The 25949-nt window shown below is 44.2% G+C and overlaps 2 protein-coding genes across 4 annotated transcripts in view; one reads left to right on the forward strand and one right to left on the reverse strand.

The window, feature by feature from the left end:
* EVA1C (eva-1 homolog C) overlaps positions 1 to 13605 on the forward strand; it is a 31874-nt gene extending 18269 nt beyond the window's left edge. For 2 of the 3 annotated variants that reach the window (XM_027744240.2, XM_027744238.2), the window contains exons 4-8: positions 524 to 676; positions 8338 to 8481; positions 11514 to 11585; positions 12297 to 12389; positions 13079 to 13605. In XM_027744240.2, the coding sequence (XP_027600041.1) occupies positions 524 to 676; positions 8338 to 8481; positions 11514 to 11585; positions 12297 to 12389; positions 13079 to 13461 (845 nt within the window). In that variant the 3' untranslated portion in view covers positions 13462 to 13605. The remainder of the gene's footprint in view (positions 1 to 523; positions 677 to 8337; positions 8482 to 11513; positions 11586 to 12296; positions 12390 to 13078) is intronic. The other variant, XM_039379645.1, reaches the window with a different exon arrangement.
* Positions 13606 to 18268: 4663 nt separating this feature from the next.
* LOC114000139 (cilia- and flagella-associated protein 298-like) lies at positions 18269 to 25544 on the reverse strand. Its single transcript, XM_027744242.2, has 7 exons — positions 25190 to 25544; positions 23939 to 24106; positions 22689 to 22756; positions 20743 to 20901; positions 20184 to 20315; positions 18742 to 18837; positions 18269 to 18661 (listed from the first exon to the last, which is right to left on the reverse strand). The coding sequence occupies exons 1-7, from the start codon at positions 25326 to 25328 to the stop codon at positions 18551 to 18553; spliced, it is 873 nt and encodes a 290-aa protein (XP_027600043.1). The 5' UTR covers positions 25329 to 25544; the 3' UTR covers positions 18269 to 18550.
* Positions 25545 to 25949: the final 405 nt, after the last annotated feature.

Genomic DNA, 25949 nt, shown 5'->3' on the forward strand with positions numbered 1-25949 from the left:
GCCCTGCAAATACAGCTGGGAGCAGTGCCTGGCTCGGGATGGGGAGCCCTTTCCCATGCCTTTATCCTCCCATTCTCTGTCCCTCACCCGGTGCTGTCACCGAGCGGTGCCAGCCGTGCCCATGATTGATGAGTGCTCAGGGCAGCCGAGGTGGGCGTAGAGCAACAGTGTCCTGGGGAGACAAAAAAGGGAAGGATGAGGTTTCTCCTGTGGAGCAGGGGTGGAAAGCAAGCCAGGAAATCAGGCAGGAAGGGGGGAGGCTGTTCTACTGGGAGAGGAGATTGGCAAAATTAATTTTTTTATTCAATTCAAAAAGGAGCCAAAGGCTGTGGATAATCACATGGGAGCATTCAGTTGGAGGAAGTGCTCTGCTATTGACTCTGTCTCTGTTGTACTGGTGCCACATGTCACTCGCAACAGCAGTTGCAGAAAAGCTGGTTTCTGTCACGCTGCTATTTACTATTAACAGCCCAGCTGAATAAATTGCCTCATGTTGCCTTATTGCTGTTTGCTTCTACTTTAGCTGAATACAAAACCAAATCAGCATGTGAGAACCAGGAACTGAAACTCCACTGCCAGGAATCCAAGTTCCTTATCATCTACTCGGCCACCTATGGCAGATGGGCCCAGGAGGAGAGCGCCTGCTCGGCAGAGGCGGAGCACATCCCCCCCTTTGGTATGTTTGTACACTGCTCATAGACCTTCTCCAAGCAGGTGCACAGAGAAGAGGGGAAACAGATTTGGGAGAAAGCTTCAGGTGCAAGAGCAATGGTGTTTTGAAAGGGTCAGTGATTGAAATGTAAGAGAGATTATTTCTGAAACGCAGAAGAATTGCCCAGCATGAGTGAGGAACATAGAGGAAGAAATGCAGCAAAGTAATAAATTTTCATGTAGTTAATCAGTCCTTAGTATGATTAATGTCAAAAACTAGTTCTGTTGCCTGTCTTGAACTTAGGTGACGTGCACGAAATATCAGCTCTTTGCCTCTCTTCTTCCTCCAGTTTCTGATATCAATCAGGCGACCCTAACACCGTGTTTTACTGCTCCCTTCTTCTCTGATCCCTTTTTCTGCCAGATCTTCCATGGCTTAGCTGCAGACTGCAAGGAGAGGACTCATAGGGCAGGGTTCATTGCTTAGATGCTGTTGTATGACTGAACTCCAAGACTGTGGTGGTATACCAGGAAATTAAATATGCCTGGGATTTCTCTTTGGCACCAAGTCCAGCAGGCAGGAATGTCCTATGCACGTGGTACTGAACTGACTAATATGTTCAGTGGTTGACACTGAAGGCATGAAGGTAAATTTTCATGCCATGGAGAAGGCCAGTACAAGGTGTGTGTGCTGTTCAAATCCCTTAGTACCAGACAGGGAAGGGCTTGTATGACTGATGCCAGCCTGTGCAAAGGCTGAGAATTGCTCCAAAGAAACATACTACAAGTGTAATCTATGAGAAGCTTCTCTGAACATCAAGAAGAGATCAATAATTAATCTTAAAAGCCCTTTGTCTGCAAGCCAGTGTTTCTGTTTAGTTACATAGATACTATTAAAAATGCACTGGCTGAAAATCATGATCTGTTCTTAGACAGGGATCTATTTAATATTGCCAGGTCTGTATTTCACACCTTGTGTGGGCCTTCACACAGACTTAGTTCTGCCTGTCTGTTCTGTGGAGGATACATTTTAGCAGGTCTTTGACAGACCCACACATCCTTCACCATGGCAGTCTATGATACAAGGCAGGGCAGAGATGGCTCAGCTTATCGAGAAAGGCTTGGGTTCATACTTATATCTTGCACTTCAGTCACCTCTAAAAATCACTCGCCTCTAATGTCAGCACTTACAGTTCACAGACCAGAATTCTGCCAACCCTTCTTACTGGATAAAGTTTCCCAGGATAAATAGAGAAAGAATTTGCAACAGCAACAAGCTTTGCTGTGGCCCCTGTGTACAAGCACTTCTGGAGCAATGCCCTGGCTGGTGCTGGCTTTGTGTTCTATAAAGCAACCCATGACACTGGTAATAGGAGAGAGCATAAAACCTGAGACAAACACAAAGTAGATCTACAGAAGGTAGATCCTTGTATAGATTTTCCAGGTGCTTGGCCTCTTCCTGCACAGTACCAGTGACTCTGTGCAGGCAGTAGAATTTCCAAGAGCACCTGTGCAGCATGGGAGTTCACATTCAGTTATCACAAAAGACTTGGCACTTCGGACCCAGATCCAATTGACTCCAGATCTGTCTGTCTCGAGCTTAAATCTTATGTGGTTATTTAAGCACCTACTGATGTGGGTGGGTGCATGATTAGACTTCTGAAATGCCTGTCTGCCTTTCTCTCAGGGAAAGCAATGGTAATTTGAATGTCAGCATGATTGTAATGACTTGAGACAATTTGAAAACTTACTTTAGCTGCTCTTCCTTCCTGAATCAGAGCCCACTTACTTGTTTATGTTTGCACCAAAAGCTAAATTGGCTCCATCGTGCATTTGTTGTTGTTTCTGCCCACATTTGTGCTTCTCAGCCTAAAGACAGTGCCTGAGCCTTTCCAGTTCTTTCACTGCATCACAGAGAAACTGTGAGGCAGTTTTTTTACACCATGCAAAAGAGTTTTGTTTTAGGATGTTGTAGGTCCTAATGCCAGGCATAGGAAGTCTCTGTTGAGCTCAAGTTTTGCATCTCTCCACACCTGGTATGGTCCTGCCAGGGGTACTGGGTATTGAATTAATTAGATACTACTCTAGATCTTGTTTACCTGATGTTACATGTGATAAGCAGTGACAAACAGCAGCTTTGGGCTGGCACAGATGTGTTCTGAACCATCACTTTTCCGTGAGCTACCGGTCAAATCAGCTGACAGATTTTCAGAGCTTTGCTTCAAAGGGAACACAAGAAACCATAAAATTTCTTTAGCCTAAAGGCTCTTCTCCATGTAGGAAATAGAGTGTATAAATCCATCCTTACAGCACCTGTTCTGACCCTCAGTTTTACGTTTAACATGACTCCCTACTTGTGCAATGGGTTTTCTGAACCAGTTCAATAGTGAAAACCAGCTTCTGCAGCTGTCCAAATGCCTGGCACTTATAAGACTGTACAGAATTTCCAGAGAGCAACTTCCCTGTTTTACTGAGATTATCAAAAACTTTACAAGAAAATTCTGGGTGCGTTTTTGTAGCAGATGGTTCTGCTTTGATGAATCTCTTGTGCACAGCACCAAAGCAGGAAAACATAGCAGTTTGTTCCTGTGTGAGCTGTTGCCTTTTCTGACCCATTATCTATTTTACATTTGTACTAACATGTGCATGAGGAAAGAGAAAATGTATTGGCCAGAAGAAGTTAAAGGATTGCGCCAGAACAGGTTACCATAGAGAGCACAAGGAAGATTCAGGTCAACAAACGCCTCTCAAATAATAAATTACTCCTGTTAATACATGAAAATACTTGATAGGAGGCTCCAGTGGATCATCTCCAGCTGCAACTTGCAAGTAGAACACTGCAATATCCTTCCCAGAAATTTCACCTGGATGTGCATTGGCTGGTCAGATGTGTATCCCCTCCAGCACAAGTGACCAGCACAGCCCTCTCTTGTACCTGGTCCCACTTTTGGGAGGCTGGGAGGGGAGGTGGAGAATTCACACACTCTCATCACAGCTTGCACCATGGCATGACATACCCTAGGGCTGGGTTTTGTCCTAATCCCCTCTTTCCAGTGGGATTCAGCTAAGAGGAAGGGATGTTAGCAAGACAAACAAGGGGGATTTTCAAAATCCTGCAGGTTCTTTCTAGTTCATAGGTGTCATAATTTTTTTACATAACAGGTTTCTGTGATGCTGTGATTTTTTGTAATTTTTTTTTTTATTTTGTATCGGTATTGTGGACAATTTAAAGGACCTTTCATCTCTTATTCACTGACAGTGATTGAAAAGCTTTTGATTTCTGTTCTCTCTTCCTAGTGTGAGCCAGTCCTTTGGGAAAGTCTCCTGAGAGCAGAAATAACTGCAGTGAAGGCACAAGTGGCTGTAGGCAGATCTGGGAATGTTTACACACTGCCTTGGCACTTTAGTTGTGGGAGACAGCAGTCAAATGAATTTTGTGGATATAAAAGTAAGGATTTTGCTTCCACCACAACAAACCTGAAGTCAGCTCTCTCTGTGTGCACACATCAGATGTGAAAAGGTCCTTGTCTGTGTCAGCCTGAGGAAACTGGGAAGCTAGGTAGGTGTTTGGGGCCCCAAAAGGTGCCAGCAGGAGCCATTACACCCCTTGGCCCCAACAAATCTTGTCAAGACAAAACTTCCTTAAAAGATGTGTTCAGAGCAGTGGCAAGATGAGGAGTGATTGTTTGAAGGGAAGAAGAGACCAGCCACCATTTTTTAAGTCCAAGTAACTTTCTGCTGAGATGAACAGGGAAGGTCAGATTTGGCTGTTGGAAGGTGCTTGAAGCAGTCTGAGGTGCACATCACTTCATCCATTAATTCAGGGGATTTCCTGTGTCTAGTTTTTTATAGCTCAGATTTTTTTAACTGTTTGGAAAAACACACTTGGCCCTCAAGTTTAAAACAAGCCTAGAACTCCTGCCTGTGCACATGCAGGAGCAGGGAATTTGGTTCCTGCTGTTCCCAGAAAGTGGGGAGCTCCACCTGTCCCTTGCCCTTGATGTTGGTGGGATGGATCCCCCACTCTGCACATGCATGTGCAAGGAGGAGAGAAAAATCAGGTTTGGGGTTTTTTGTACAAAATACTAACTGAGTTCTGAACTTGGAGCTGCTTGTAAATCAAACCAGGCAACGGGGTAATCTCCTGCAGGCTTCCAGGGCCTCAGGACAGGCACTGCAGGGAGAGGGAGAAAGGGTGCAGCTGTTCAGGAAGTCTCCTTGATTCACTTCCAGGGAATGGCCTGCACTATCAGTAAGTAGGATTTTTGGCACATCATCCTGCCTCGTTTACTGACAATACTTGGACCTGGAATATAAAGGTATCAGCAATCCTTTTCCTAAGTGGTGCTAACGATATTGTGTGTTTCTGCTGGAATCAGCGGTTCAAATGGCCCTTTTCTGATGCACAGGCAGAACCCTGTGTGCCATGCTCTTGCATAAATTACCATAGTATTATGGTAACTTTCTTTAGGAGTCTGCAGCCGTAGCTTGCTCCAAACTCCACAGCTTTCCCTTGTCAGTTCTTATCCTGAGAGCTGATATTTGGGCTCCACAAAGCACAAGCCATCCTGATTTGGAGGTGTGAAATCTTTGCTTTCAGTTGATTTTAAAAGCGAGCTCCTTATTCTTCTAGGGGTGGGCACAGCCCAGGACACATAAATCAGCATAAGGAGCAGTTGGGGATGAAAGCAAGGAGCAGCTGGGCTTCAGTGTCAGGGTGACAAATTGTGGAGGGTTTTTTTTTTGTGTGCCCTGGTCCTTCACCAGCCTGTTACTTCTTATGTCATGTGGATCCACATTTGAGACACATCCCCTGCCCTCCCCGTCCCAGTGCTCACCCTGTGCATTGTGATGTGGGAGAACAGGGCAGCTGGAAATGTTTGGAGAGGGTGGGACAGGATGCTGTTGCCAGAGCTTGGCACAAGATGCTCCATCACCTATCTGCAGGTCTTGTGTGGCAGGGCGGAAAGAAAGGGAGGGAAAGCTCCTCCTGTCTGAATTGAGAAAAGCTTTTAAGAAACCAGAAGACAAATTGCTTCTCATTAAAACCTGCATGATTTATAGCGTGTCATTTGCATGCCAAAACTTTCCCAAACAAAGCTAATTAGGGAGCTGAAAGAGCCTTTCCTCCAGAAACAAGGCTTTCTACTCCAACTGTTAAATAGCTGCAGTCAGATTTGATGGTTTATTACTGCACTAAGAACCTCATCCTGACACCCGTGCCATCCACAGCGGTGTCTGGTACAAAAGATCCACCAACAGGCTCGGCAACTTTGGGAGAGAGATGTGAGGAATGGAGTGTTTTCCCAGCCCCATGTCGCTGCCCTGTCCACCACTGGATGCCACCAGCCTTTTTAGCATGCTGGGAATGTGCCTTTCGAGAGGCAGTTTATTGTAAATGGATGGTACCAGTTTAACAAGCCCCACAGGCACGTGCAGCTCAAGCAGCACTTGGACAGCCAGAAAGAAGCCACTCTGCGTATTTATGTTCATCTCCCCATTGCTGCTTTCTTTGGGGCTGTTCTGTGGGACTACTTTACTCAAGATGCAGAGCTGAATGAGTCCTCTCCTCATTCAGCCACTGGAATAAGGTGTTTGACTAGGAGGATAAGTTATTCAAGTCATTCCCATCATAGCTGCTGGGAGAGCTAGCGGGAAGGCAGCAAGGATGCTCATAAACCAGATAGAAAAAAAAAAAAGAACATTTTTTGACTGAATCACTAAAAACCAAAATATTTTTAGAATGCAGGAAGTTGTTAAATAGTTTTTTTTATGTTGTAGGACTTACCAGGTAACTCCTGTGGTGTCCTGCAAAAGCAAACCAGCCATGCAACCAGTTTGCATTTACTCACCTGTGACACCAGGCAATCCCTGGGAGGTTCTCCAAAAATGGGCCTGCCAAGAGCCTGCAGGCATATGACAACTGGCTCCCCAGGTAGAGGAGCCAAATCCAACATGGATAGAGAAGATAAGAAGCTATAAACTCCCACAGAAACAAGAGCAAACATCTACCAAAGGCAAAATGAAACATGTACTTGCCATATCACTGAATTTGTAGAAAACCATCAGCACAGCAGCCTCCTGTTTTTATAAGGCACAAAGAGTATCTCCCAGGGCAGGAAATTCTGTAGAAAACATAATTCAGTTTGCTGTTGTGCTCCCAATCCATTCATCTATGAGTCACCTGATAATTGCTCCTGATACTCTCCTGTTGTTTTTGCACTTGCCAAAGTAAGCTACTGGCTGCCTAAAATGTCCACGCAAATATATCCTTACTCATCTGAAATCACCAGGGAGGGGAGCTAAAACTGCTGAGTTACTTAATCAGAACTGCCCAATCCTTTAGGTCAGCCTTCCCTGCCTTTCCAGCAACCTCTTGGGACACACAGGCATTGGGATTTTAGGTCTCTGAGAAGCCAAATGAAGAGTTGCTCTCCGAAAAATCCATGTCCAAAGTACCCCGCAAGGCCTTTGTCAGACGGATCAGCCCAGTATCTCCTGATGGCTCTGCTCAGGTATATGACTTATTTAGTGTTGGTGTCAGGGGATTAACTCTAAAAATCACAAATCTGCACCATTTTCACACATTAAATGTCAATTTTCTTTGTCAAGAACTCAATCTCAAACCTCCACTTCTTTTCAGATTTGGGGAACCTCTGGAGTGCTTTTGCAAACACTGTCCTTCTTCTAAAGAGGCACAAATGAGCTTCAGCATTTGTTGGAAGGTGACCAGATGCCATCCTTTATTAGAGAAAGAGGGACTGTTTTAATGTCCAGAGTACTTTATTTTCAGACCTTCAGAGTGCCCTTGCCTCAGAAGCCTGGAGTGAGACATACCTGTCATGCACAGAAAGCCACAAAATGCCTGCGGTGATGCTGACTGAAAGCAGCAGCTTCAGAAAAATTACTTGCTCCAGACTTGTAATTTCTGCATCCTTTCTGTTTGGAAACCAAACTAAAGGGGCATTTATGCTTTGTGGCTTGGAGTTTAGCACATGTCGATACCAGGAATTTAATCACATTTAGAGACATTCTTTCTTTTTTTTTTTTTAAACAGAGTGTAACTCACACATCTTCCCACTCAAATGATTTCAGTTTCAGTGCAAAATCCATTTTTGGCTGCCACATGTTTCCCTGGCTAAATATTGAGCCCATTCTGACCTCTTCATAATAAATCAAAATTCACTTTTAATACCTCAAACTTCCCTGTAGCCTGAGCTATTGTGACACAAAAATTGATCTCACCTGAGTTGAACTGAAACTAGGCATCCAGTTGACTCATCGCAATAACCCAGAGGCCAAGAGAAAGACTTGCAAACAGCATTTCATCTCCCTTGATTTGCACACCTGTCGTGAGATGGAATAGATGGAATGGTGTTTGGATGTACTTAGTTCCTCCAAGATATCATGAAGGGAACACAGACACCTCATACTGGGCGTTCCTTTGGAGCTCAACATGACTCCTACTACACCTGGAAGTCAACATGGGAGAGCTACCTTGCTGCAAGTTCACATTTTCATTGCAGCTGACTTCCCTGCATGGACAGATCTTAACATTTAACTCTGAAATCCTGCTTGGACAAACTTATGCCCGAGATCAGATTTGTATCTCTAGTCATGCATCCAGCAGCTCTCATTTCAGGTAACAGCAGTGTTTTGTATTTATTGTATGTATTTTTCTTTCAGACTGTTTGTCTTACACAGCGCTGGAGGTTTTATCAAAGAGGTGTTCTGGGAAGCAGAGATGCAAAATCATTGTCAGTAGCCAGGATTTTGGGAGCCCATGCCTTCCTGGAGTGACAAAATCCCTCACTGTCAGCTATGCATGTGGTAAGAGCAAAGGCACCATCATTTTTAAAGCCTCATTCTGCTTGCAAAGCAAAACTATGACAAACACACATCTGGACACTGAGCCTTTCTAAATCTCCCCTACCCTTTCATATAGGAAGTTTGTGACACAGCCATACAAGAACCACCAAAATATGTGAACAACCCCATAGGAAGAGCTGTATCTAATGAAAACTCAGGCATTAAGGGTTTTTTCCCTACATAAAATGCAGTTGACAATAAAATATAAAGTAGATATTTAGTTTCTTTTGAGAAATACTATCAAAATTACAATTCAATAGAATTCAATAGAATTCACCTGCAACAGAGCTGGGAAAAATAACCTGGCATTGTCTGGCATTTGTGCAGGTAAAGCAGTTCAGCATAATTGAAGGACTGTGCACAAGCCCAGTCCTGAAACCTGATTCACGTGAGCACACCTACAGCTTCTCCCTTGCACAGGGAACTAAAGGTTCATGAAGAGTAAGGGCTTGAGGTTATACATCTGTTGCAGGACTGAAGCCTATTTCAGCTCATTCCTTGGACAAGAGGGAACAGTTTTCCATATTGTTTGCTATAGACTAATATATTTTCATAAGGGAAGAGCAGAATTCCTTACAATTCTTCAACAGGAGCAGCTCCACAGGGACACACCAGAGTCCTTTAGCTGCATGTCTAGTGAGAAGTAGTCAAAGGGCATGGGTTTTTAGGAACAGCAGTGTAGGACTGATGGCCAAATCACCATGAACCTGAAGATCAGAGGAAAATGAGCCTTAGCTGCTTCCTTGCTGGCATGGGAGATTTTCAGTCTGCCTGTGAGTTGGTTGTGAGAGGCAGTGCAGTAATTCAGCTTTCTATTGCTGGAGAGGGCACTAATATGTTATATTATTGTGCAGTTCCCTTCACGAATGGGTTAACAGAATCCTCTTTAATTAGCGTGAGGATAATTACAACAAGTTGTTCCTTCTTGCACGTCTGTGCACCAGAAAAGCAGAGCGAGTTTGTTTGCACTGGAGTTATGCATTCTTTTATTTAGGGAAGTGGTTTTGCAAAACACATGCGTAATAAATAGTGTTCTTGTGTGTTGCTGGCACATTTGGGAGTTTTTCTTCTGCCAAATCCTACTGAGCTGTGCAATCTGAAGCATTAGCCAATGATCTGCAGATCTGATTATTTCACAGATCATCTAATGAACATGGGAAGAGTTTGGGCATATTCCAGAATGACATTTTACATTCCTTCTCCTCACTAGAAGATCCCTGCTAACCTGATGCTTCCCAAGATAATGCCAATAGGCCTCCCCCTGAAGCGACAGGAGCACAGCAGACCAGACCACAGGCTGTGCCACACTTGAAAATGTTTCCATCATGGTCAGGAACATGAAAAAAAATCGTTAACTCCCCACCACAGTGGTCAGGAGCTGTTTAGGCCTGGTGTGTCTGGCTGCAGTTTTATTTTCGCAGTTAATTCCTGACAGCAAAAGCATCACAGGAGCTGGGTGGTGCTGGTTTCTCGCAGTCTCAGTGTCCCCCGATGACCTGCTCAGCAGCATCTCCTGTCTGCCCGAGGTGGCATTCCTGGCTTTTGCTGAGACTGGGCTTCAGGGTCACAGAATGCTCTCTCAGGGCTCCTGATGCCCCACGGTGCATCCACACTCCCTGGATGCCAGAGTCTGTCTGTCGGCTGCCTTTGGTGACTGACTCCCACTCTACCTGACAAAGTACTGCTGTTGTAGTACTGATGTGATTATCCTGATTAAAATTCCACTTCTGGTACCAGCTACTCCATTCAGCAACCTGGTGCAGCCTATCCAAGTTAAAAGTCCTCATAATGAAAAGGAGCAACGCAAGCAGCTAGGAGCTTTTTTTGAATTAAACATTTCCCTACAACAAATGTTTGAATAGCATAGGGGGTAAGGAACAAGCAAAGCCCTGGGAAGTTCCCCCTGGGATGGGGGCAGAAGAAACATCAGCACAGGTGAAGGAGTCCCAGGCCATGTGAGGGGAGCTTCAGGTCCCGCATGGGCACTGGAACGGTGCATCCTCCCAGGAGGTTGTTCCCAACACAGGCACTTACTTGTTCAGAACATCCAGAGTGCAGGCTGAAAACAATCCATCCTGCTCCCTGTCTGCCCCACACACCAAGGAAAGTGTTCTGCCGCTGGAAAACAGCAAAGAATTATGATGAGGGACGAGCCAAAATAGAAATGAGCTCATTCTCCCCTATCTCTGTTGGCCTTCCACTGCAAACAGGAGCTAAGAGTCCCAAAAATATTCCATCATGAGGAAAGGAAGCAGCTCTGACTTTGAGCCCCTACAGAAAGAAAAGTTCTGCTTAGAAAAAAAATCCTATTCTTAGTTGTTTTCCAAATGAAAACTATGATAAGTTGCAAACCTCAGTCTCCTCTGTGCCATTTAACTCTCTCAACACTATTTATTGGCAAATGTTTCTGTGTGGGATAGAGGTGAGGTTCATACTTGAAATTTGTTCCTTTTTCCCCCCCCTTCACATCAGTCTGAAAATCAATCAATCAATCTTCACACAGTACAGGAACAGGTGCCAAGATCTGGGTGTCTGAAGGGCCCATTCACCCATCACAGAATATATGAACCCTCAATGTCTGCACAATGCACCCGCCTTTAGCTCTTTTAATTACTTCAAGAAGACTGCAAACACTTATCAAGGGAATAAATTAATGAAGTGAGAAGGATGCAGCCCACTCCCACCTACCTCATCTATTCCCATCCTCCCCACCTTCCATCCCAGAGGCTTTGCAGAGGACATCACACAAGACTTTAAACATTTATCTGAGAATTACAGTGAATTATCCAAACCCAGTATCTAGATGCAACTTAGCATCTGACTGTAGCACGCTTTATCCTGAATTTATAGGCCAATTTTGTCTCCTATCCAGGGTTGGCACACCCCTTGAGAGGTTGAAAACAAGGGGGGTGGTGCCTGGGCTGTTCACAGTAATTAACTGGGGAGAGGGTTCCTAAAAATAACAGTACACGATTTGTCTTTTGTCTTTGCAGTTCCTAAATTTATCCTCATGGCTGTCAACCCCGGGGTCCCTGATAACAAGTCTTCCATAAAACAGAATGATGGTACGTACCATCACAGACACAGGGTTTGCTGCTTCCCTTTGTCTTTGATTGAAACAGGACATTTTCCCACTGCAGAGCTTCATCTGAGGCATGAGGTAGTGGAAACCCTGCTGAAACAGCTGCTCATTCCCTTGGAGGGCAGCAGGACAGGCTGGGAGTGGGATACGGGCACAGCCCTGCAGCCACAGCAATGCTGTGAGAGGAGTGACCCGCCCAGCCTGCCCACAACCAGCATTTCTGGGAAGAGTAAAAGTGAGACTGCAGTTGTTTCACAGGGTGAATAATTTAAGAGTTATGCCAACACCTGCTCTTCTTGAAGGCCACAGAGTTAAGGAGGTGGCTCATGTGTGTGCACTGTCCTCAGTAACACAGCGCACAGCAGTCCTTGGGCTGGGAAGTCCATTGGAAAGCTGTGAAGCTTCAGGAACTAAAATTATTTCGGAAACCCCAATAGGAATAGGCACAAGGGTTTCAGTTGGTAGTAATTCTTTTAAATGAATTTGCCATTTTCTAAATGCTCAGTATTTTCAACGCTTTGTTAATTATACTTTATTTAATTTACCAACCGTTGTTTGGTTTAATGTTGTGCAAGGCTCCTGCAGCATGGCCTAGGCCTGCCTGCATTCTGGGTGGACTTGTTGGCTGAAAAGTTATTGGGTGAATAACAGTTTAGTAGCGTCACTGAATTTGCTTTACCTCCTTGTGTCATAGGTGTTGACTTCGATCCAAAGGAATCAAGACTTCCAAAGAAAGATGGAATTATTCTTAGCTCTAACTACCTTGCTACATTTGCATACATCAGAGGTAGGAAAATGAGGCTGAGACTGTTTGGTGCACATTTTGGGAAAAGGGAGGATCACCTCTGAAGGTCATAACTAGTAATCCCAGTTGATGGTAACGATATTATTAGAATATAATCAATCTTGTGGATGGGAAAATCACAGCATAATTGATATTTATGGAATATTTCCCATCTTGAAGGATCCAAACTCTTTTACAGACTGCAGCCAAGATATATTTTAATGCATATTTTCAATGGGGACTGTCGGTTGTTCAGTAGTTTTAAAAACCTGGCCCTGACCTGTGAGCAGCACTGGAGACATGCATGTTTGGGAATGTTGGGTTGTACACATACAGGGATCATCAAGGAGCAGTGATGGTAAGGCCCATTTTGGCAGGATGCCTGGAAAAAACAAAAAGGGCATGCAGAATTCTGGTAGCTGGTTAGGAACACCAGTGAGCTGCTCATAAAGAGATGGGATTTGTTGTTATTTTGTAATGATATTATCAGGCTGGGATTTTTGCCCAGCAAAAGAAGAGGCAGAGATGGCAGTGAGTGCAGGGAGGTTTGAGTGCCTGACAGGAAAAGCTTCCCCTCAGCCCTGATTCCCCACCATTATGGCTATGGAATGCTGCAGAAATGGCAGCTGGGATTGGTAGCCAGGCCTTGGCAGGGTTTGTAAAGTGTTTAAGCCCTGGCTTTCTGCCTGCAGATCACCTCGAAAGAGCTGCTCTCCTGTTTGTGTCCAGCATTTGTGTGGGGTTAATCCTCACACTGTGTGCCTTGGTGATATGTGGGTGGTGCCCAAGTGACATCCGGAAATTACACAGGAAGGAGGAGCGGTTGGTGCCAGAGAGTGCCAGAGTGTACGAGAACAGTGAACAGGAGGAGGAGGAGAATTCCCTTTTGGACACCCAGGATGAGATAGATGGACTTTACAGACCTTCTTACTCAGGATATAATTTGGCAGAGGCGGCAGAACTGGCAGAAAGGATTGAGCGCAGGGAGCAGATCATACAAGAAATCTGGATGAACAGTGGTGTGGATATGACACCTCCTAGAAATATGAATACATTTTATATTAATGAACAATAAATGGCTTATTTTGGATGATGCCCTAGCCCTTTTTTTTTTTTTTAAAAAAAGAAATGTACCTTCTGTGAAGGAACATTTGTATCCATGTAATTATTTGTAAAATAAGATAAAATACATGCAATAAACAGAGAGTTTCATACCCTTGACTGTCTATAAATACTTCTTTGAAAAACACTTTCATAGTTTTAATTCATGTTATGGATTACTTTTCACTGTAATTTGGGATCAACTGCCACGTGCAGGTTAAGGAATATTAAAAAAAGTGGAAAAAAGCATCACATGGAGAAATACTTTCTGTGTTAGATGGCACTTGTAACCAGTTAGGGTGTTGCAGCTCATAAGTTACATCAAAACTTCCTCTATTGATGAGAAATATGAGTATTATTACTGGCATGTGCAGGACAAAGCAAAACTAAACACAAGTTCCTGAAGCTTTTCTGCCGTTTCCTTAACTCAACCTTTCCCTAATAAACCCTATTCCTCTGGTAACAGTGATTCTGATTACAAGGGGGTTAAGTTCTGCTTCCTGTCTTTAAAATGTCTCCAATATTTTAGCTGCAGCCCATAGGGAATTTACTGAACAAAAGGAGGAAAAATGTCACTTCCTGTTGGGAATACTTCATGGGTTCATTCTGCTTCCCTGCTCAGACGCTGCGTGTCCAGGTAGAGCCAAGCAGTATGAAACACTTGGAAAGAAAAGAGTTGACATGACTTGTCATTTCCTACTGATACAAAGTCAAATTAAGCCTGAGAAAACTTTAAAGGAGGAAGGGGACTTGCTCAGATGACTAAGGCACAATCCCGTGCTCAGCTGGAAAAATCTCAGCAGCAATTAGCATCCTATCAGAGGAAGGAAGAAAGGCTGAGGAGAGGACTGAGGGCTGAGGTCACTCAGAGCACTGGGAAACTGCAGGAGAGGCAGGCACAGCCCAGGATTCTGGCTGCACTCCCGCTGGGACTGCTCTCCCCTTCCCCACAGAAAGTCATTGTAGCCTGTGCTATGGCACAATATCGATGAACAGATTTTTGTCTGGAGAACCCCGTGCCTTGGTCCTGAGGGTGAAGAAGGTGGGTTTGCCTTTGCCTGGCCCTGTGGGGAGGTGTAGGACAGCTCTGGGCAGGAGCTGGCTCCTTCCTCCTGACTCATGGGGCAGGTGCCACCCATTTCCCAGTCAGACAGAAAGGGACTGATCAACAATTCCTCCTGCTGACAGATCGTACTAGTCAAAACAACCCTATCCTCTTCCTTTTACTGATCCAACTGGATTGTGGAGAGTGGGCTGGGCTCCACAACAGGAGGAGCACAGTAAAAGATTCCTGCAGGTGCCTCCTTCCCAATATGGAGCATTCCACAGTCTCTGGGAATCTGTTTTGAATTAAAAAAAAAAAAGTGCTTAGTAATGCATACCTGTTTAAATGGATCCTCAGACATGGTGACAAAACCTGTCAGAAGTCCAGCACCAGGAGCAACTCAGTAGGGTAGGGAAAGCAGCTTTTGCTCCAGGCTGGGAGGTCAAGCTTCACTCTGGATTTGTTCCTTTGACTGAACTATTTATAGTCTGAATTTGGGTTGCTATTTTATTCTTTCTGCATAAACTTTCCAAGTCTAACTGGGGAAAGCTATCAATTAGTGGTTCACCTCATTCCCAAATGTTCACTGTTCACAGCAGTCTGAAAGTCAGAGTGAAGACAAACATGGAAAAGCCTGAGAAACAGAAGTTATTTCAATCTTTCTGAAAAAACACCCTCTGCAAAAAAAGCATCCAGTAGAGAAACTAGAGAATTAATGAGAAATGTACTTACCTGCCCCAAGCCCTGAAAAATCCAGCAGAAGTACCATAGCTGGAATCCATTTCCTCAGAGGTATCTTTTGGGAGGGTGCCATGGGGCAGCAGCAGCAGCGCTACAGGGAGGGCACTCAGGGCTGGATGGAGTTACAGCAGTAAAATCCCTGCAACTTCCCAGAAGAACAGCCTAAGGAGAAAATACTGCAGAGGAGAGCTGGCGGTTTTATGGACTTATTTGGTTTGTGCCACACACGTGGCTGTGGGAATAACATGCCTTTGGAAATGACATGAAATGACATCAACACCTAAACTTGCTGGAAGGCAACGTGCAATGTTGGCATGGCTGTTCAAACTCCCCACTCCTGCCTTGAAAATACCCTGAGTTTGTCACCAGGAATCCCTGGGTGAGGTTGCAGGAAGCAGTAAATAAATCCTTCCGAATCCTAGGTGAAAGCAGAGCCTGGGACAACCTGGGAAAGCAAAACTGAAAAGGAGAAAAGGAGTGAAACTAGGTCTGGAAACCACTTCCATTCATTAGGATGGTGATATGGCCACAGAACAAACATTTTAGCAACATTCCACTCTGCATGTCCTTTGACAAAGAATGGGTTTTCCCTCTGGAAGGGCACAGCTGCTCTCAAACTTCCAGAAATAAACAGTTTAAAAGAAAATATGCAAACTCCGTGTGGTGTTTCTGTCTCATCATCTCAAAATCCCTGGATAGTTAAAATACCTATAGGCTTTCCCAGGTTCCTGAAGTCTTCAATCTTTTTGCAGTGAGTTCATTCCATTTCAGCCATAATAAATGAATCCAGCAGATCCACAAATACTGTGGTAAAAACTCGGATCTTACGGAAAGTTTTCTCAGCTAAAGAAGAAAACAGCACCAATTACAGCAGAGAACATCAGTCAAAGGTGTACAGAATAAAATGGATTTTCCTATGTCTGCTTTGCCCTCACTTTTAGAAAGGAGATGAGAATATTGTAAGCTCCATAATCAAAGGTCCTGTTCAAACATCCCCCCTCTCAGAATCCTCTGTCCAATGGTAATTTTAAAGTCTCTTTTTCCCTGACAGAGTAACTCTCAACAAGTCTTGGACAGATAACCAGACTTCTTGACTCCTTCCATTATTTCACTCTGCCTCCTCTGCTATGGAATATTTTCCTGGTATCAAGGACAATAAATTCAATGGCCAAAAGCCAGCAATGACATCAGTATTTAAAGGGCTGGGAGCCCCCAGAACAAACTCCTCAAACAATGCTAATCAAAGATGAAAGCTCTACTGGTGAGAGGGATTCAGTCGGATATTTTCAAGCATTTACTGTAACTGATTCAAAACACCTGGGAAGCTCCCTGCCCAGGCCACAAAGCTCAAGGCAGTTATGAACAAGTAACTTAAAAAAGATACTTTCAAATGAGGAGGAGCAGACAAAGAAGTAATCTTGCTAAGGAATTGTTCTGGGGTGCAGAAATTCCAATAAACAAGCACCACTGGCTTAAGGTCATGTTGCAAGCCCCAGCCCTGGTGCAGATCTCCACCTTGGGGAGCATATGGACAGTCCATCTTTTGGGAATCTCCCTCCCAGGTTGGCAGGACAAAACCCAGATGCCCTCAGCCAGCTCCTTAAACAGAGGTGAGATTTTAGGGAGGGGAACTGTTGTCACAAGCAGAGCTGTAACTCCCTTTAACTCCCCCCCGTACACAAAAAGTGCCAGGCTGCCTCACAACCTGCTTTAAAAGCTCATAAACAGCATTACATTTTTTTCTGGCTGCCAAAAGGATGTAAATATTTTAGGAAGTTGCTGGGAAAGAGAAAAACAAATGTGTAACAACCCTAAGTCATTAATCTACAAAGTCATTTGGGTTATTTATTGAAGCACTTCCATATAGTTGTCCAAACAAAAGAATTACTCAAGGCAGAACCTGTTTTGAACAGACAGCATTCATACAAATCCCCATGGAACCACTATGGATAGCACAACAGGGAGAGGGGAGAGGGTTTGAATCTGTAGAAATCTCCTTAAAAGCCACAGCAACACTTCCAGCAATGTGGGCAGGACTGACCAGGAGCTGGACCAGGTGACCAACAACCTTTATAACAAACTGTGATTTTCTGGTGATTTCACTGAGTGTTCCCCATCCCAGTTATGGATCACAAACATCCACCATACCACTGAGGGTTACAGTGCCAGTGACATTAAGAATTAAGTATTTCCAGATTTTCTTCACTCCACTCTTTGATGAGGACAAAGGAGCACATTAGGAAAAAAAGCTTTCAGCTATGGGAATGGTTAAAAATCCCCAGAGCTGTACAGGGCAAGTTCTGCAACTTTGAAAAATCCCACATGCAGATTTTTTTTTTTTTTTTTTTTTTTTGTATAACACCATGGTACTGGAAAGTTGAGGTTCAACAAAAACTACCAGACACCAAACTTTTGTAAGAGTAAAAAAAAAAAATAAAATCAATGATTGAAGTAAAACCACCATTAATAGTTCACTGAATGGCATTATCTTTTCTGCATCCAGTCTTCCAGCTGTGAGTTCAGCCAACACTTGAGAGTTTTAACTTGATCTGTCTCTGACCACAGTAATACAGAAAATAATTATTTACTTATATCTTAGAGATCATGTCCTATTAAATATGGTTTTATTTATCCAATCTACTTGCAAATGACGCTTGTTTTTGTATATAGATTTCTGTCAACCTTTATATACCAGCAATGAAAACTAAAGCAAATGAATTAAAATTATGCATTCCACAAGGATTTTTGTGTTATTTGTCTTTATACAAAAATACTTCCTTTAAAAAATTGTTGAGAGGTTAACTCAATTAAAAAAAATTATAGTTTGGAATTAGCTATGTTGAAATTTGAATGAGCATATAAAAATCATTAACTCTCCCTGCATTAGCCTGGGAAAACTGATTTCTCATAAAATAAATTACCTGTTACAGGGCACACCACCTAATAGTAATGCAAGATTAAGAAGAAGCTATAAAGACGACTCCAAACAACACCAAACATTCCAGTGCATATTTACTAGATCTGTTATCTAGGAAATGGATTAACATTTCAATATTCAAATTACAAGTTTCTAATAAAATACAAAACTTCAAGAGAATTGGTTCAATTCTTTGAAGAGACAAATGCTGCTGGAGTTACAGAGACATGTCAACTTTTATTGAACACCCAAGGCTACAGAAGTGACAATTTCAGCTTCTGACAGAAGAACCTACTGCACACAATCCTCTCTGCAAACAAGAGTATTGACCAAACAGCTTAAGAAGGGGTTTGCAGAGCTTCATCTTGGACCCCATTTGATGTCTTTTACACCATGAAATTGCCTTTTCAAAGCATGGTTGTCTGCCCACTCAGCATTTAGAAATGAGTCGTTGTCATCCTCCTCCAGTTTCTGTAAACAGAGAGGAGAGGAAGGCAGTGAGGGACACAGCCCAGGCTCCAACAGCTCCGAAGCACCAAAGAGACACTCACCTTCAGCTCCTCCTGCTTTCTGTAGTAATACAGCATCATCTCTTTTTGCTCTTCATGACTAATCACAGGCTCACGCCCTGGAGCTCCTTGTCCTTTCTGGAAGGGAAATGGTAGATGTTACTGTTGGTGGCATTTGTGAGACAAAGTAGAAGCTGCAAAGATAGCAAAAACTTCAAAAGATAGCAAAAAGCTATACACAGATAGCAAAAACCTTCCTTCAGACAACAGGATTTCTCAAATTTAATAAGGTCCCTCAGGACAGAAGAACAAATGCTGCTGCATTCATAGAATCACGGAATGGTCTGGGTTGGAAGGGACCTTGAAGATGATTTAATTCCAACCTCCTGCCATAGGCAGGGACACCTTTCACTAGATCAGGTTGCTCCAAGCCCCGTCCAATGTGGCCTTGGACACTTCCAGGGATGGGACAGCCACAGCTTCTCTGGACAACCTGTGCCAGGGCCTCACCACCCTCACAGGAAAGTGAGGGTTGTTTTTTCAAGTGAGGGTTATTTTTTCATCTCAGCATCTGAGTCATGCTGTCAATTCTGCGGACATCAGTGGAAGATGCAAACAGGATTGAGTCTAGTTTACTTAAATTTCCACTTTAAAAGACACAATAAATCTGTTTCAAGGTCATTCTAGATATCTCAGGATAGGCCCATCTATCTTTAGCTCCCCTACTAATACAGACTCAGGATGGCATAATACTTAGTAAAGCAGGGAAGGAAGGGAGTTACGAAATACTACAAATAAAAGAAAATTTATTTTCCAGGTAATTGTCCTCTTGGAAGAAATGATGCACAGAGAAGAAAACAGCTGGTGACAGCTACTGTCAGCAATAGCAAGCAGAGCAGCTTCCATGGAAAAGGCTAATGATCTCTAGAACAAAAAGTGTCTGAGATAGTTTAGGCAGAGAGAAACCCTTGCACTACTCCGCATCCTCTGAAGAGGTCCATCAACTAATTAAACGGGCAACTTCCCTGGGAGCCTACACCTCAGTGGCTGTTAAGCTGCCACACTGTTTTTCAGTCACCCTGAGAGGAAAGAGAAAGAAATTCTGGTCTTCTAAATGACAGACACATAAATCACCTGACTTATCTCCAAGGGATGCACTGCAGACACCTGCAGGTGACAAGATTTGCTACAAAACTTTTCAATTTGTATTTCATCTACTTTTAAATACCTCTTCATTGTACTTCACAAAAGTGCTATGGAGCAAGTAATAATAGCAGTTACAGGATGTAACTGACAGGCAAAGGAATTACTAAAGAAAAATTTGGAATATAATAAATTCAAACCTTAAAATAGATGTGCCATTTTAAGACACTCAAGCCAGGACTAATATAATCCATTTTAGACACCTATGGACAATTCTCTTCCACAGAGTACAGACAGCCAAAGGTGAAGAACTTATACAGACATCTCCTAGCAATACTCACTTTCTGGATCTTGACAATGATGGTTGTTTTCTCATTTTTTCCTACATAGTCAGACAGCAACTTTGTTTCTTGCAACTCCTTTCCTGCCCACCATAACTGTGCTTCTGATTCTTTTATAACTTCAAGTCCAGCCTGTGACATACAAACAAGGTGAAGTGTTAGGGGTGTTGTTTCTTACTCTATTTGTTTCTTGCTTTTTTTCAAAACCTACTTCTGCTACATCTTTCTCCTCATGCTCATCTATGGCATTCATTCATATTCCATTCAATCTTGATCTCCTGTGAATACTTTGGGCAATCAGCTCTCCATACTGGAGGTGACAAGCTATTTAAAATGAGATCCAGACTTACCTGAGTGCTGAGTATGCAACATTTGAAATAAACTCCAATAATTTTATTTCTAGTTAAGCTATTGGTGTGTTTTTACATTAACTGTGAGACTAAAATATTAAACAAAATTTGTAATGCAAGTGAAAACAACCTTCATTGATACGATGGAGAACAACATAGCACAAGTTTAACCCAGGGACTACATAGAATGGGAATACGTTACTGCATACGTGAGTTCCTGACAAGTCTTCTTTATCTTCAAACTCCATCCTAATTGGATCATGTGGAGGCAATCCCATTGGATACACAATCATCACAGCCCCTCGGAGCTGCTCCAACGCGTCTTTCACCATCTCCATATTAATACACACGTTGGCCTGAACTTGTTTCTGAAATACAAACAGGGATCATTGGCAATTTAAGCAAACCTGCAGAAGACTTTGCTTTGTAGCCAGTTCAAAGTTTCAGAGGTGGGATATCTGAGCAGAGCTAATGGGCTGCATAAAGATACCAGAAGTGCAAATTTCCTTGTTGGAATACGGACTTTGGAGAACATCACTCCCCTTGGGCCCCTCTGTTTAGCCTGCTTACATGGGGTGGGGGAGGAAACAAAAATAGGAGATCTCCACTAAATTGTGCAGGAGGTATTTAGCACCAACTGCCTGTGTGACACAGGACTCAATCCAGGACATGTATGACCACAGAAATCAGACAGAGAGGCTTCGGTTCCAAGCACCTGTGATTCATGAATGTGATTCAAACCAGCAGAATTCAAGTGAGGGATAGAGAAGGGGCCCAAAACTTGAAAGAAAAAATAGAGCACATGTAAGCAGAAGCATAAAGCTTGGCATATTCATAGAATCAATCATAGAATCAACTGGGTTGGAAAAGACCTCCGAGATCATGAAGTCCAACCCTTGATCCAACACTGCCGTGGTTACTAGACCATGGCACTAAGTGCCACATCCAGTCTCATCTTAAAAACCTCCAGGGACAGTGATTCCACCACCTCCCTGGGCAGCCCATTCCAATGTCTGATTACTCTCTCTGTAAGAAATTTCTTCCTAATATCCAACCTAAATCTCCCCTGGCACAGTTTAAGACCGTGCCCTCTTGTCCTATTGCACAGCTACTGGAGAGACTTGATCCAACACTTGAGGTCATTCCAAACCCTACCACAAGGCATAAAGGAGAAACATAAGACATCTGGAAGAGAAGAAATAAAGCTTTTCTCTATGGATTTAACAGTTTCAGTATTTAAAATAATAAGGTACGAGAATGTTGCCTCCTTGTGGACACTCTTGATCTGGTTAACTAGCCTGTAAAACTTAAAATGCACATTTCTTCATTTTCATTATAAAGTGATGTACATAACAAACCACTTCCCAAACTATCTTTAATTTCATTCAACAAGGAAATTTTATAATAAATATTACTTAATTTGTGTTTCAAAGTCATACAAGTGTTGACACACAACATGGAACATCTACGGATTTGGCAAAGCGAAGCTGAGTACCTGAAAGCACCATCCCACAAGGGCCTCACACTTGTCTTTGAACAGACTCACTGGGACTGAGCATGAGTCCAAGTGCTTGTCAAACCAAGGCCTAATCCCTGCCCCATCCCTGGGCCAGGCTGGATGGGGCTTGGAGCAACCAGGTCTAGTGGAAAGTGTCCCTGCCCATAGCAGAGGGGTTGGAACTGCATGAGCTTTAAGGTCCCTTCCAACCCAAACCATTCTGTCAAAATCTAAGAGATTAGAACACATTTTTCAATTAAGTATACATATAACACAAAAGGCTGTGTTGACTCCAGGAAGAGCACAGAACCCAGTTAATTTTTCACCAGAAAGCACGACAAGTATTCACCCAAAGAACACATCAATAGCAAATTGTTGGGAAACCCTGAGTGCGATTTAATCATTCCACGTGGGCTCGGCTGCCAGCATTCACTTGGAGTTTAGGATCTGATTCCTTAACCTGTTGAACCAGCTTGCCAAAAGCCACGAAGGAAATAATTAACAGAGATGTCAGTTTTTATTAGACTATTCACATCACTACATGGTATTTCTCAAGAGCTGGCAGCCCTTGCACTGAAAGAAGTCTGGTTTTATTTAAGCTGCCCAACCCCACAACACTTCTTAAGAAAGCCCCACATACCACTTGAGGAAATTTACCTTAGAGATTAATGCCTTGGCTTCCTCTATTGTCTTCTTTATAACCTGCTGCATTTTTTCATTTGGAGCTAAAAATAAGAGACACATATTTCATGGTCCACACTTACTGTAAAGAAACCAAGCATATAACCTGTCCAGAATCCACTGTGAGCAAATGAAACAGTGTTGAATCACAAAGCAGGAGAGACACTCCTAAGCTGCAGCCTATTTATGAGTTGGATTGTTCATTCCCATATTTCTCACTAACTTACAAGACAAAACAGTATTTCTCATGGGACAGCCAAACTTACTTTTCCCCAAAGACATGCAACTGGTATTTGCCCCATCCCCAAGTGTTCCAGGCCAGGTTGGATAGGGCTTGGAGCAATCTGCTCTAGTGGAAGGTGTCCCTGCCCATGGCAGAGGATGAAACTGGATGAGCTTTAAGGTCCCTTCCAACCCAAACCATTCTGTGATTTCACAATTCTGTGACTTCAAACTTCATTTGGGACAAAGGTAGAGTAAAAAGCTACTGAGTAGAAAGCAACAACCATAATCCCATACCCTCCACAACATAAAACAAGGCCCTTTCCCTGCTGGACTACTGGGAACCATACTGGCAGATGTGCTTTTACTGGGCACAACAGCTCCCAGTGTTCTGACTTTTTTCTAATTAAAATCTCAATCTAACAGCAAAGGCAGTTTTGCAAATACTCTGTTCATTTCATATCACATCACACTTATCTATTTTAATTGCTATAAAAAGCCTGTCCTCAAACACAAAAATCCAATTAAAGCATACTCATTCCCAGCTTATTTCCCATTTAGGTGCTTGATGGCATTTGGTTTGGCCTATATATCCACACTGTTCAATATTCTGAATTTGTCAACATTATAAAGTTGTCCTCTCACTAACAAACACATGTTCAGTGAGTCTGAGCCCCAGTCAACGAGAAAAAAGGAGAAATATTAGAAAAACAACCTGTTGATATATCTTGGAGTCTCTGGAGAAAACCAGTTCTCAAGTGTACATTTTCAAATGGGGAGAGTAAATTACAATGGACACTCCAACTTGCTCCTGGTGATTGTTTGTGTGCTGAAGAGATATGCTGCTCTGTAGGCTTTTAAATCAGTATTATCTCAGGCCCTAACCCAAGACAGAACTCCTGGGTATGTAACTGATACTTTGGCTATTCAGGTCCAGAATTAGGAGTTTGTTATAGATGGTCTGTGTCTGCAGGGAAAGAAACAAATCTTTACATTTGACTTACCGTGCCCATTTCTCCGTCCCATTTCATCCTTCCTGAAGGTGCTCCCACCGCTTGGGACACACTTCTCTGCCCACTCATCCTTTAACTTCAGCTCTCCAATTTGCTCATCTGTCAGTCCTTGCATATTGTAAGGCAAGGAAATACCATGCTCTGCCAGCTCCTCCATCTCTTTTGAGTGTTTAGAGAACAAGATTAAAAGTCTTTGTTATTACAGACCATTTTCAAAAGCCTTTCACATGATGTGTGTGCAGGCAAACCTTAACCCCAGCCTTCATTTTAAACAGCTAAGTACAGGGAATAAATATTAAGGGATATAAAGACAGATAGATATAGATGCTGTAGTTATGTCAAAATTCATATATTTCACATACATATACAACAATATAACAAATACACGGGCAGGGATTCAAGCTTCGATGGTACCTGCTGGCCACAACACTTTTCTTTTTGGCATTTCCCTAATCAGCTTTAGCTGTTTGTTTTTTCTTTTAAATTTCAGAGCAGGCTCAGTAAGGCCTCAGACACACCACAAACCCAGTGGCTGGAGCACAGCAAGTGAGGCTGGGCTGCACCCCCCAGGTCAGGCTCACCTGAGGGGAATCTCAGCTCTGGCAGCCCCGCAGTGGGGGCGGAAACATTTTTTAAAACTGCCTCAGAACTGAACTCAGCACCACTTCAGACACATCTGCCACTCCCTCACATGGCAGGGGATGCTTTGCACCAAGTACGTGGTAGGGAACAGTCTCATTCACATGTAAAGGGACACTGCTGGTCACAAAGGAGTCCTTTCCACTGCCAAAATGGGAACTTTGGACATGGAGTGACAGGACAAGGAGGAATAGCTTTAAGCTGAAGGGGAGTAGATTTAGATGAGATATGAAGAAGAAATTCTTCCCTGTGAGGGTGGTGGGGCCCTGGCACAGGCTGCCCAGAGAAGCTGTAGCTGCCCTATCCCAGGAAATGTTCAAGGCCAGGCTGGACTGGGCTTGGAGCAACGTGGTCTAGTGGGAGGTGTCCCTGCCTGTGAGGGAGCGTGGAACTGGACGTTTAAGTCCCTTCCAGCCCCTGATTTAAGCAGCCACTACAGGCTCATGTAGCAGGTCCGTTTCCAGCCCTATGCAGTGCCCGCACTAAAATCCCAAGACCGGGAATTCCCATGCGGTTTCGGTGGGCGGTCACCGCCCTGCTGAGGGAGGAGGAGGCGCGTTCCCGCTGCCCAGCCGGTGCCCGGGCGCCGTTCCCGGGCGGTACCTGAGCACAGGCGCTGCACCTTCAGCCGCCCGTTGTGGATGCGGGCGGCAAGCGGCGCCAGCTCTGCCAGGCGGGCGCTGCCCGGCGCCTCCAGCAGGAACTGGCTCTCGCCGCCGCGCTTCACGTGCAGCCGCACCATGGCCGGGCCCGGCGGAGCCCCTCAGCAACGGAGCCGCGTCCCTGGATACCGGCGAGGAGGAGCCAACGCGGGGTGAGGGCCGCGCCCAGCGCCCCGGGACGCGCTGAGGGCACGAAGGGGCCGCTCCCGGGGCCGCCCCCGCTGTCACCGAGATCCTCGGGATCCACCGGGATCCTCGGGATCCGCCGGGACCCTCCGGAGCTGCCTCAACGGCGGCTCTTCCGCTTCCGCTTCCGGCCCTCCCGGGAAGCCACCGGGGCGCCCCTTAAAGGGCCCGCGCGCCCCGGCCGGTAGTCCCAGGGCCGGCCCCGGCGCATGGAGGGAGAACGAGCACCCGGACCAAGGGGCAGGAACGTTCGCTTCGTGGACACCTGGGTGTCCCCGGGGAGGGGGATACAGCCACGGACAGGTGTGCGGGAGCACCGGGAACAGCGCCCAGTGACACTGGGGGAGCGCGTCACATCACACTTCAGTTCTTCCTGTTTTCAGAGCTTCTGCTGCTGGTCATCGCTCCCATCCAACAACACACGTCACGGCGTTACTGCAGCTTACCTATATATATATATATTTGTGTGTGTATATATATATATATTTATAGACATACTGGAATTCCAGAGCATT

This window comes from Pipra filicauda, unplaced genomic scaffold (genome assembly GCF_003945595.2).
Source record: "Pipra filicauda isolate LSUMZ 115617 unplaced genomic scaffold, ASM394559v2 scaffold171_size1565689_pilon, whole genome shotgun sequence".
Taxonomy (NCBI): Eukaryota; Metazoa; Chordata; class Aves; order Passeriformes; family Pipridae; genus Pipra; species Pipra filicauda.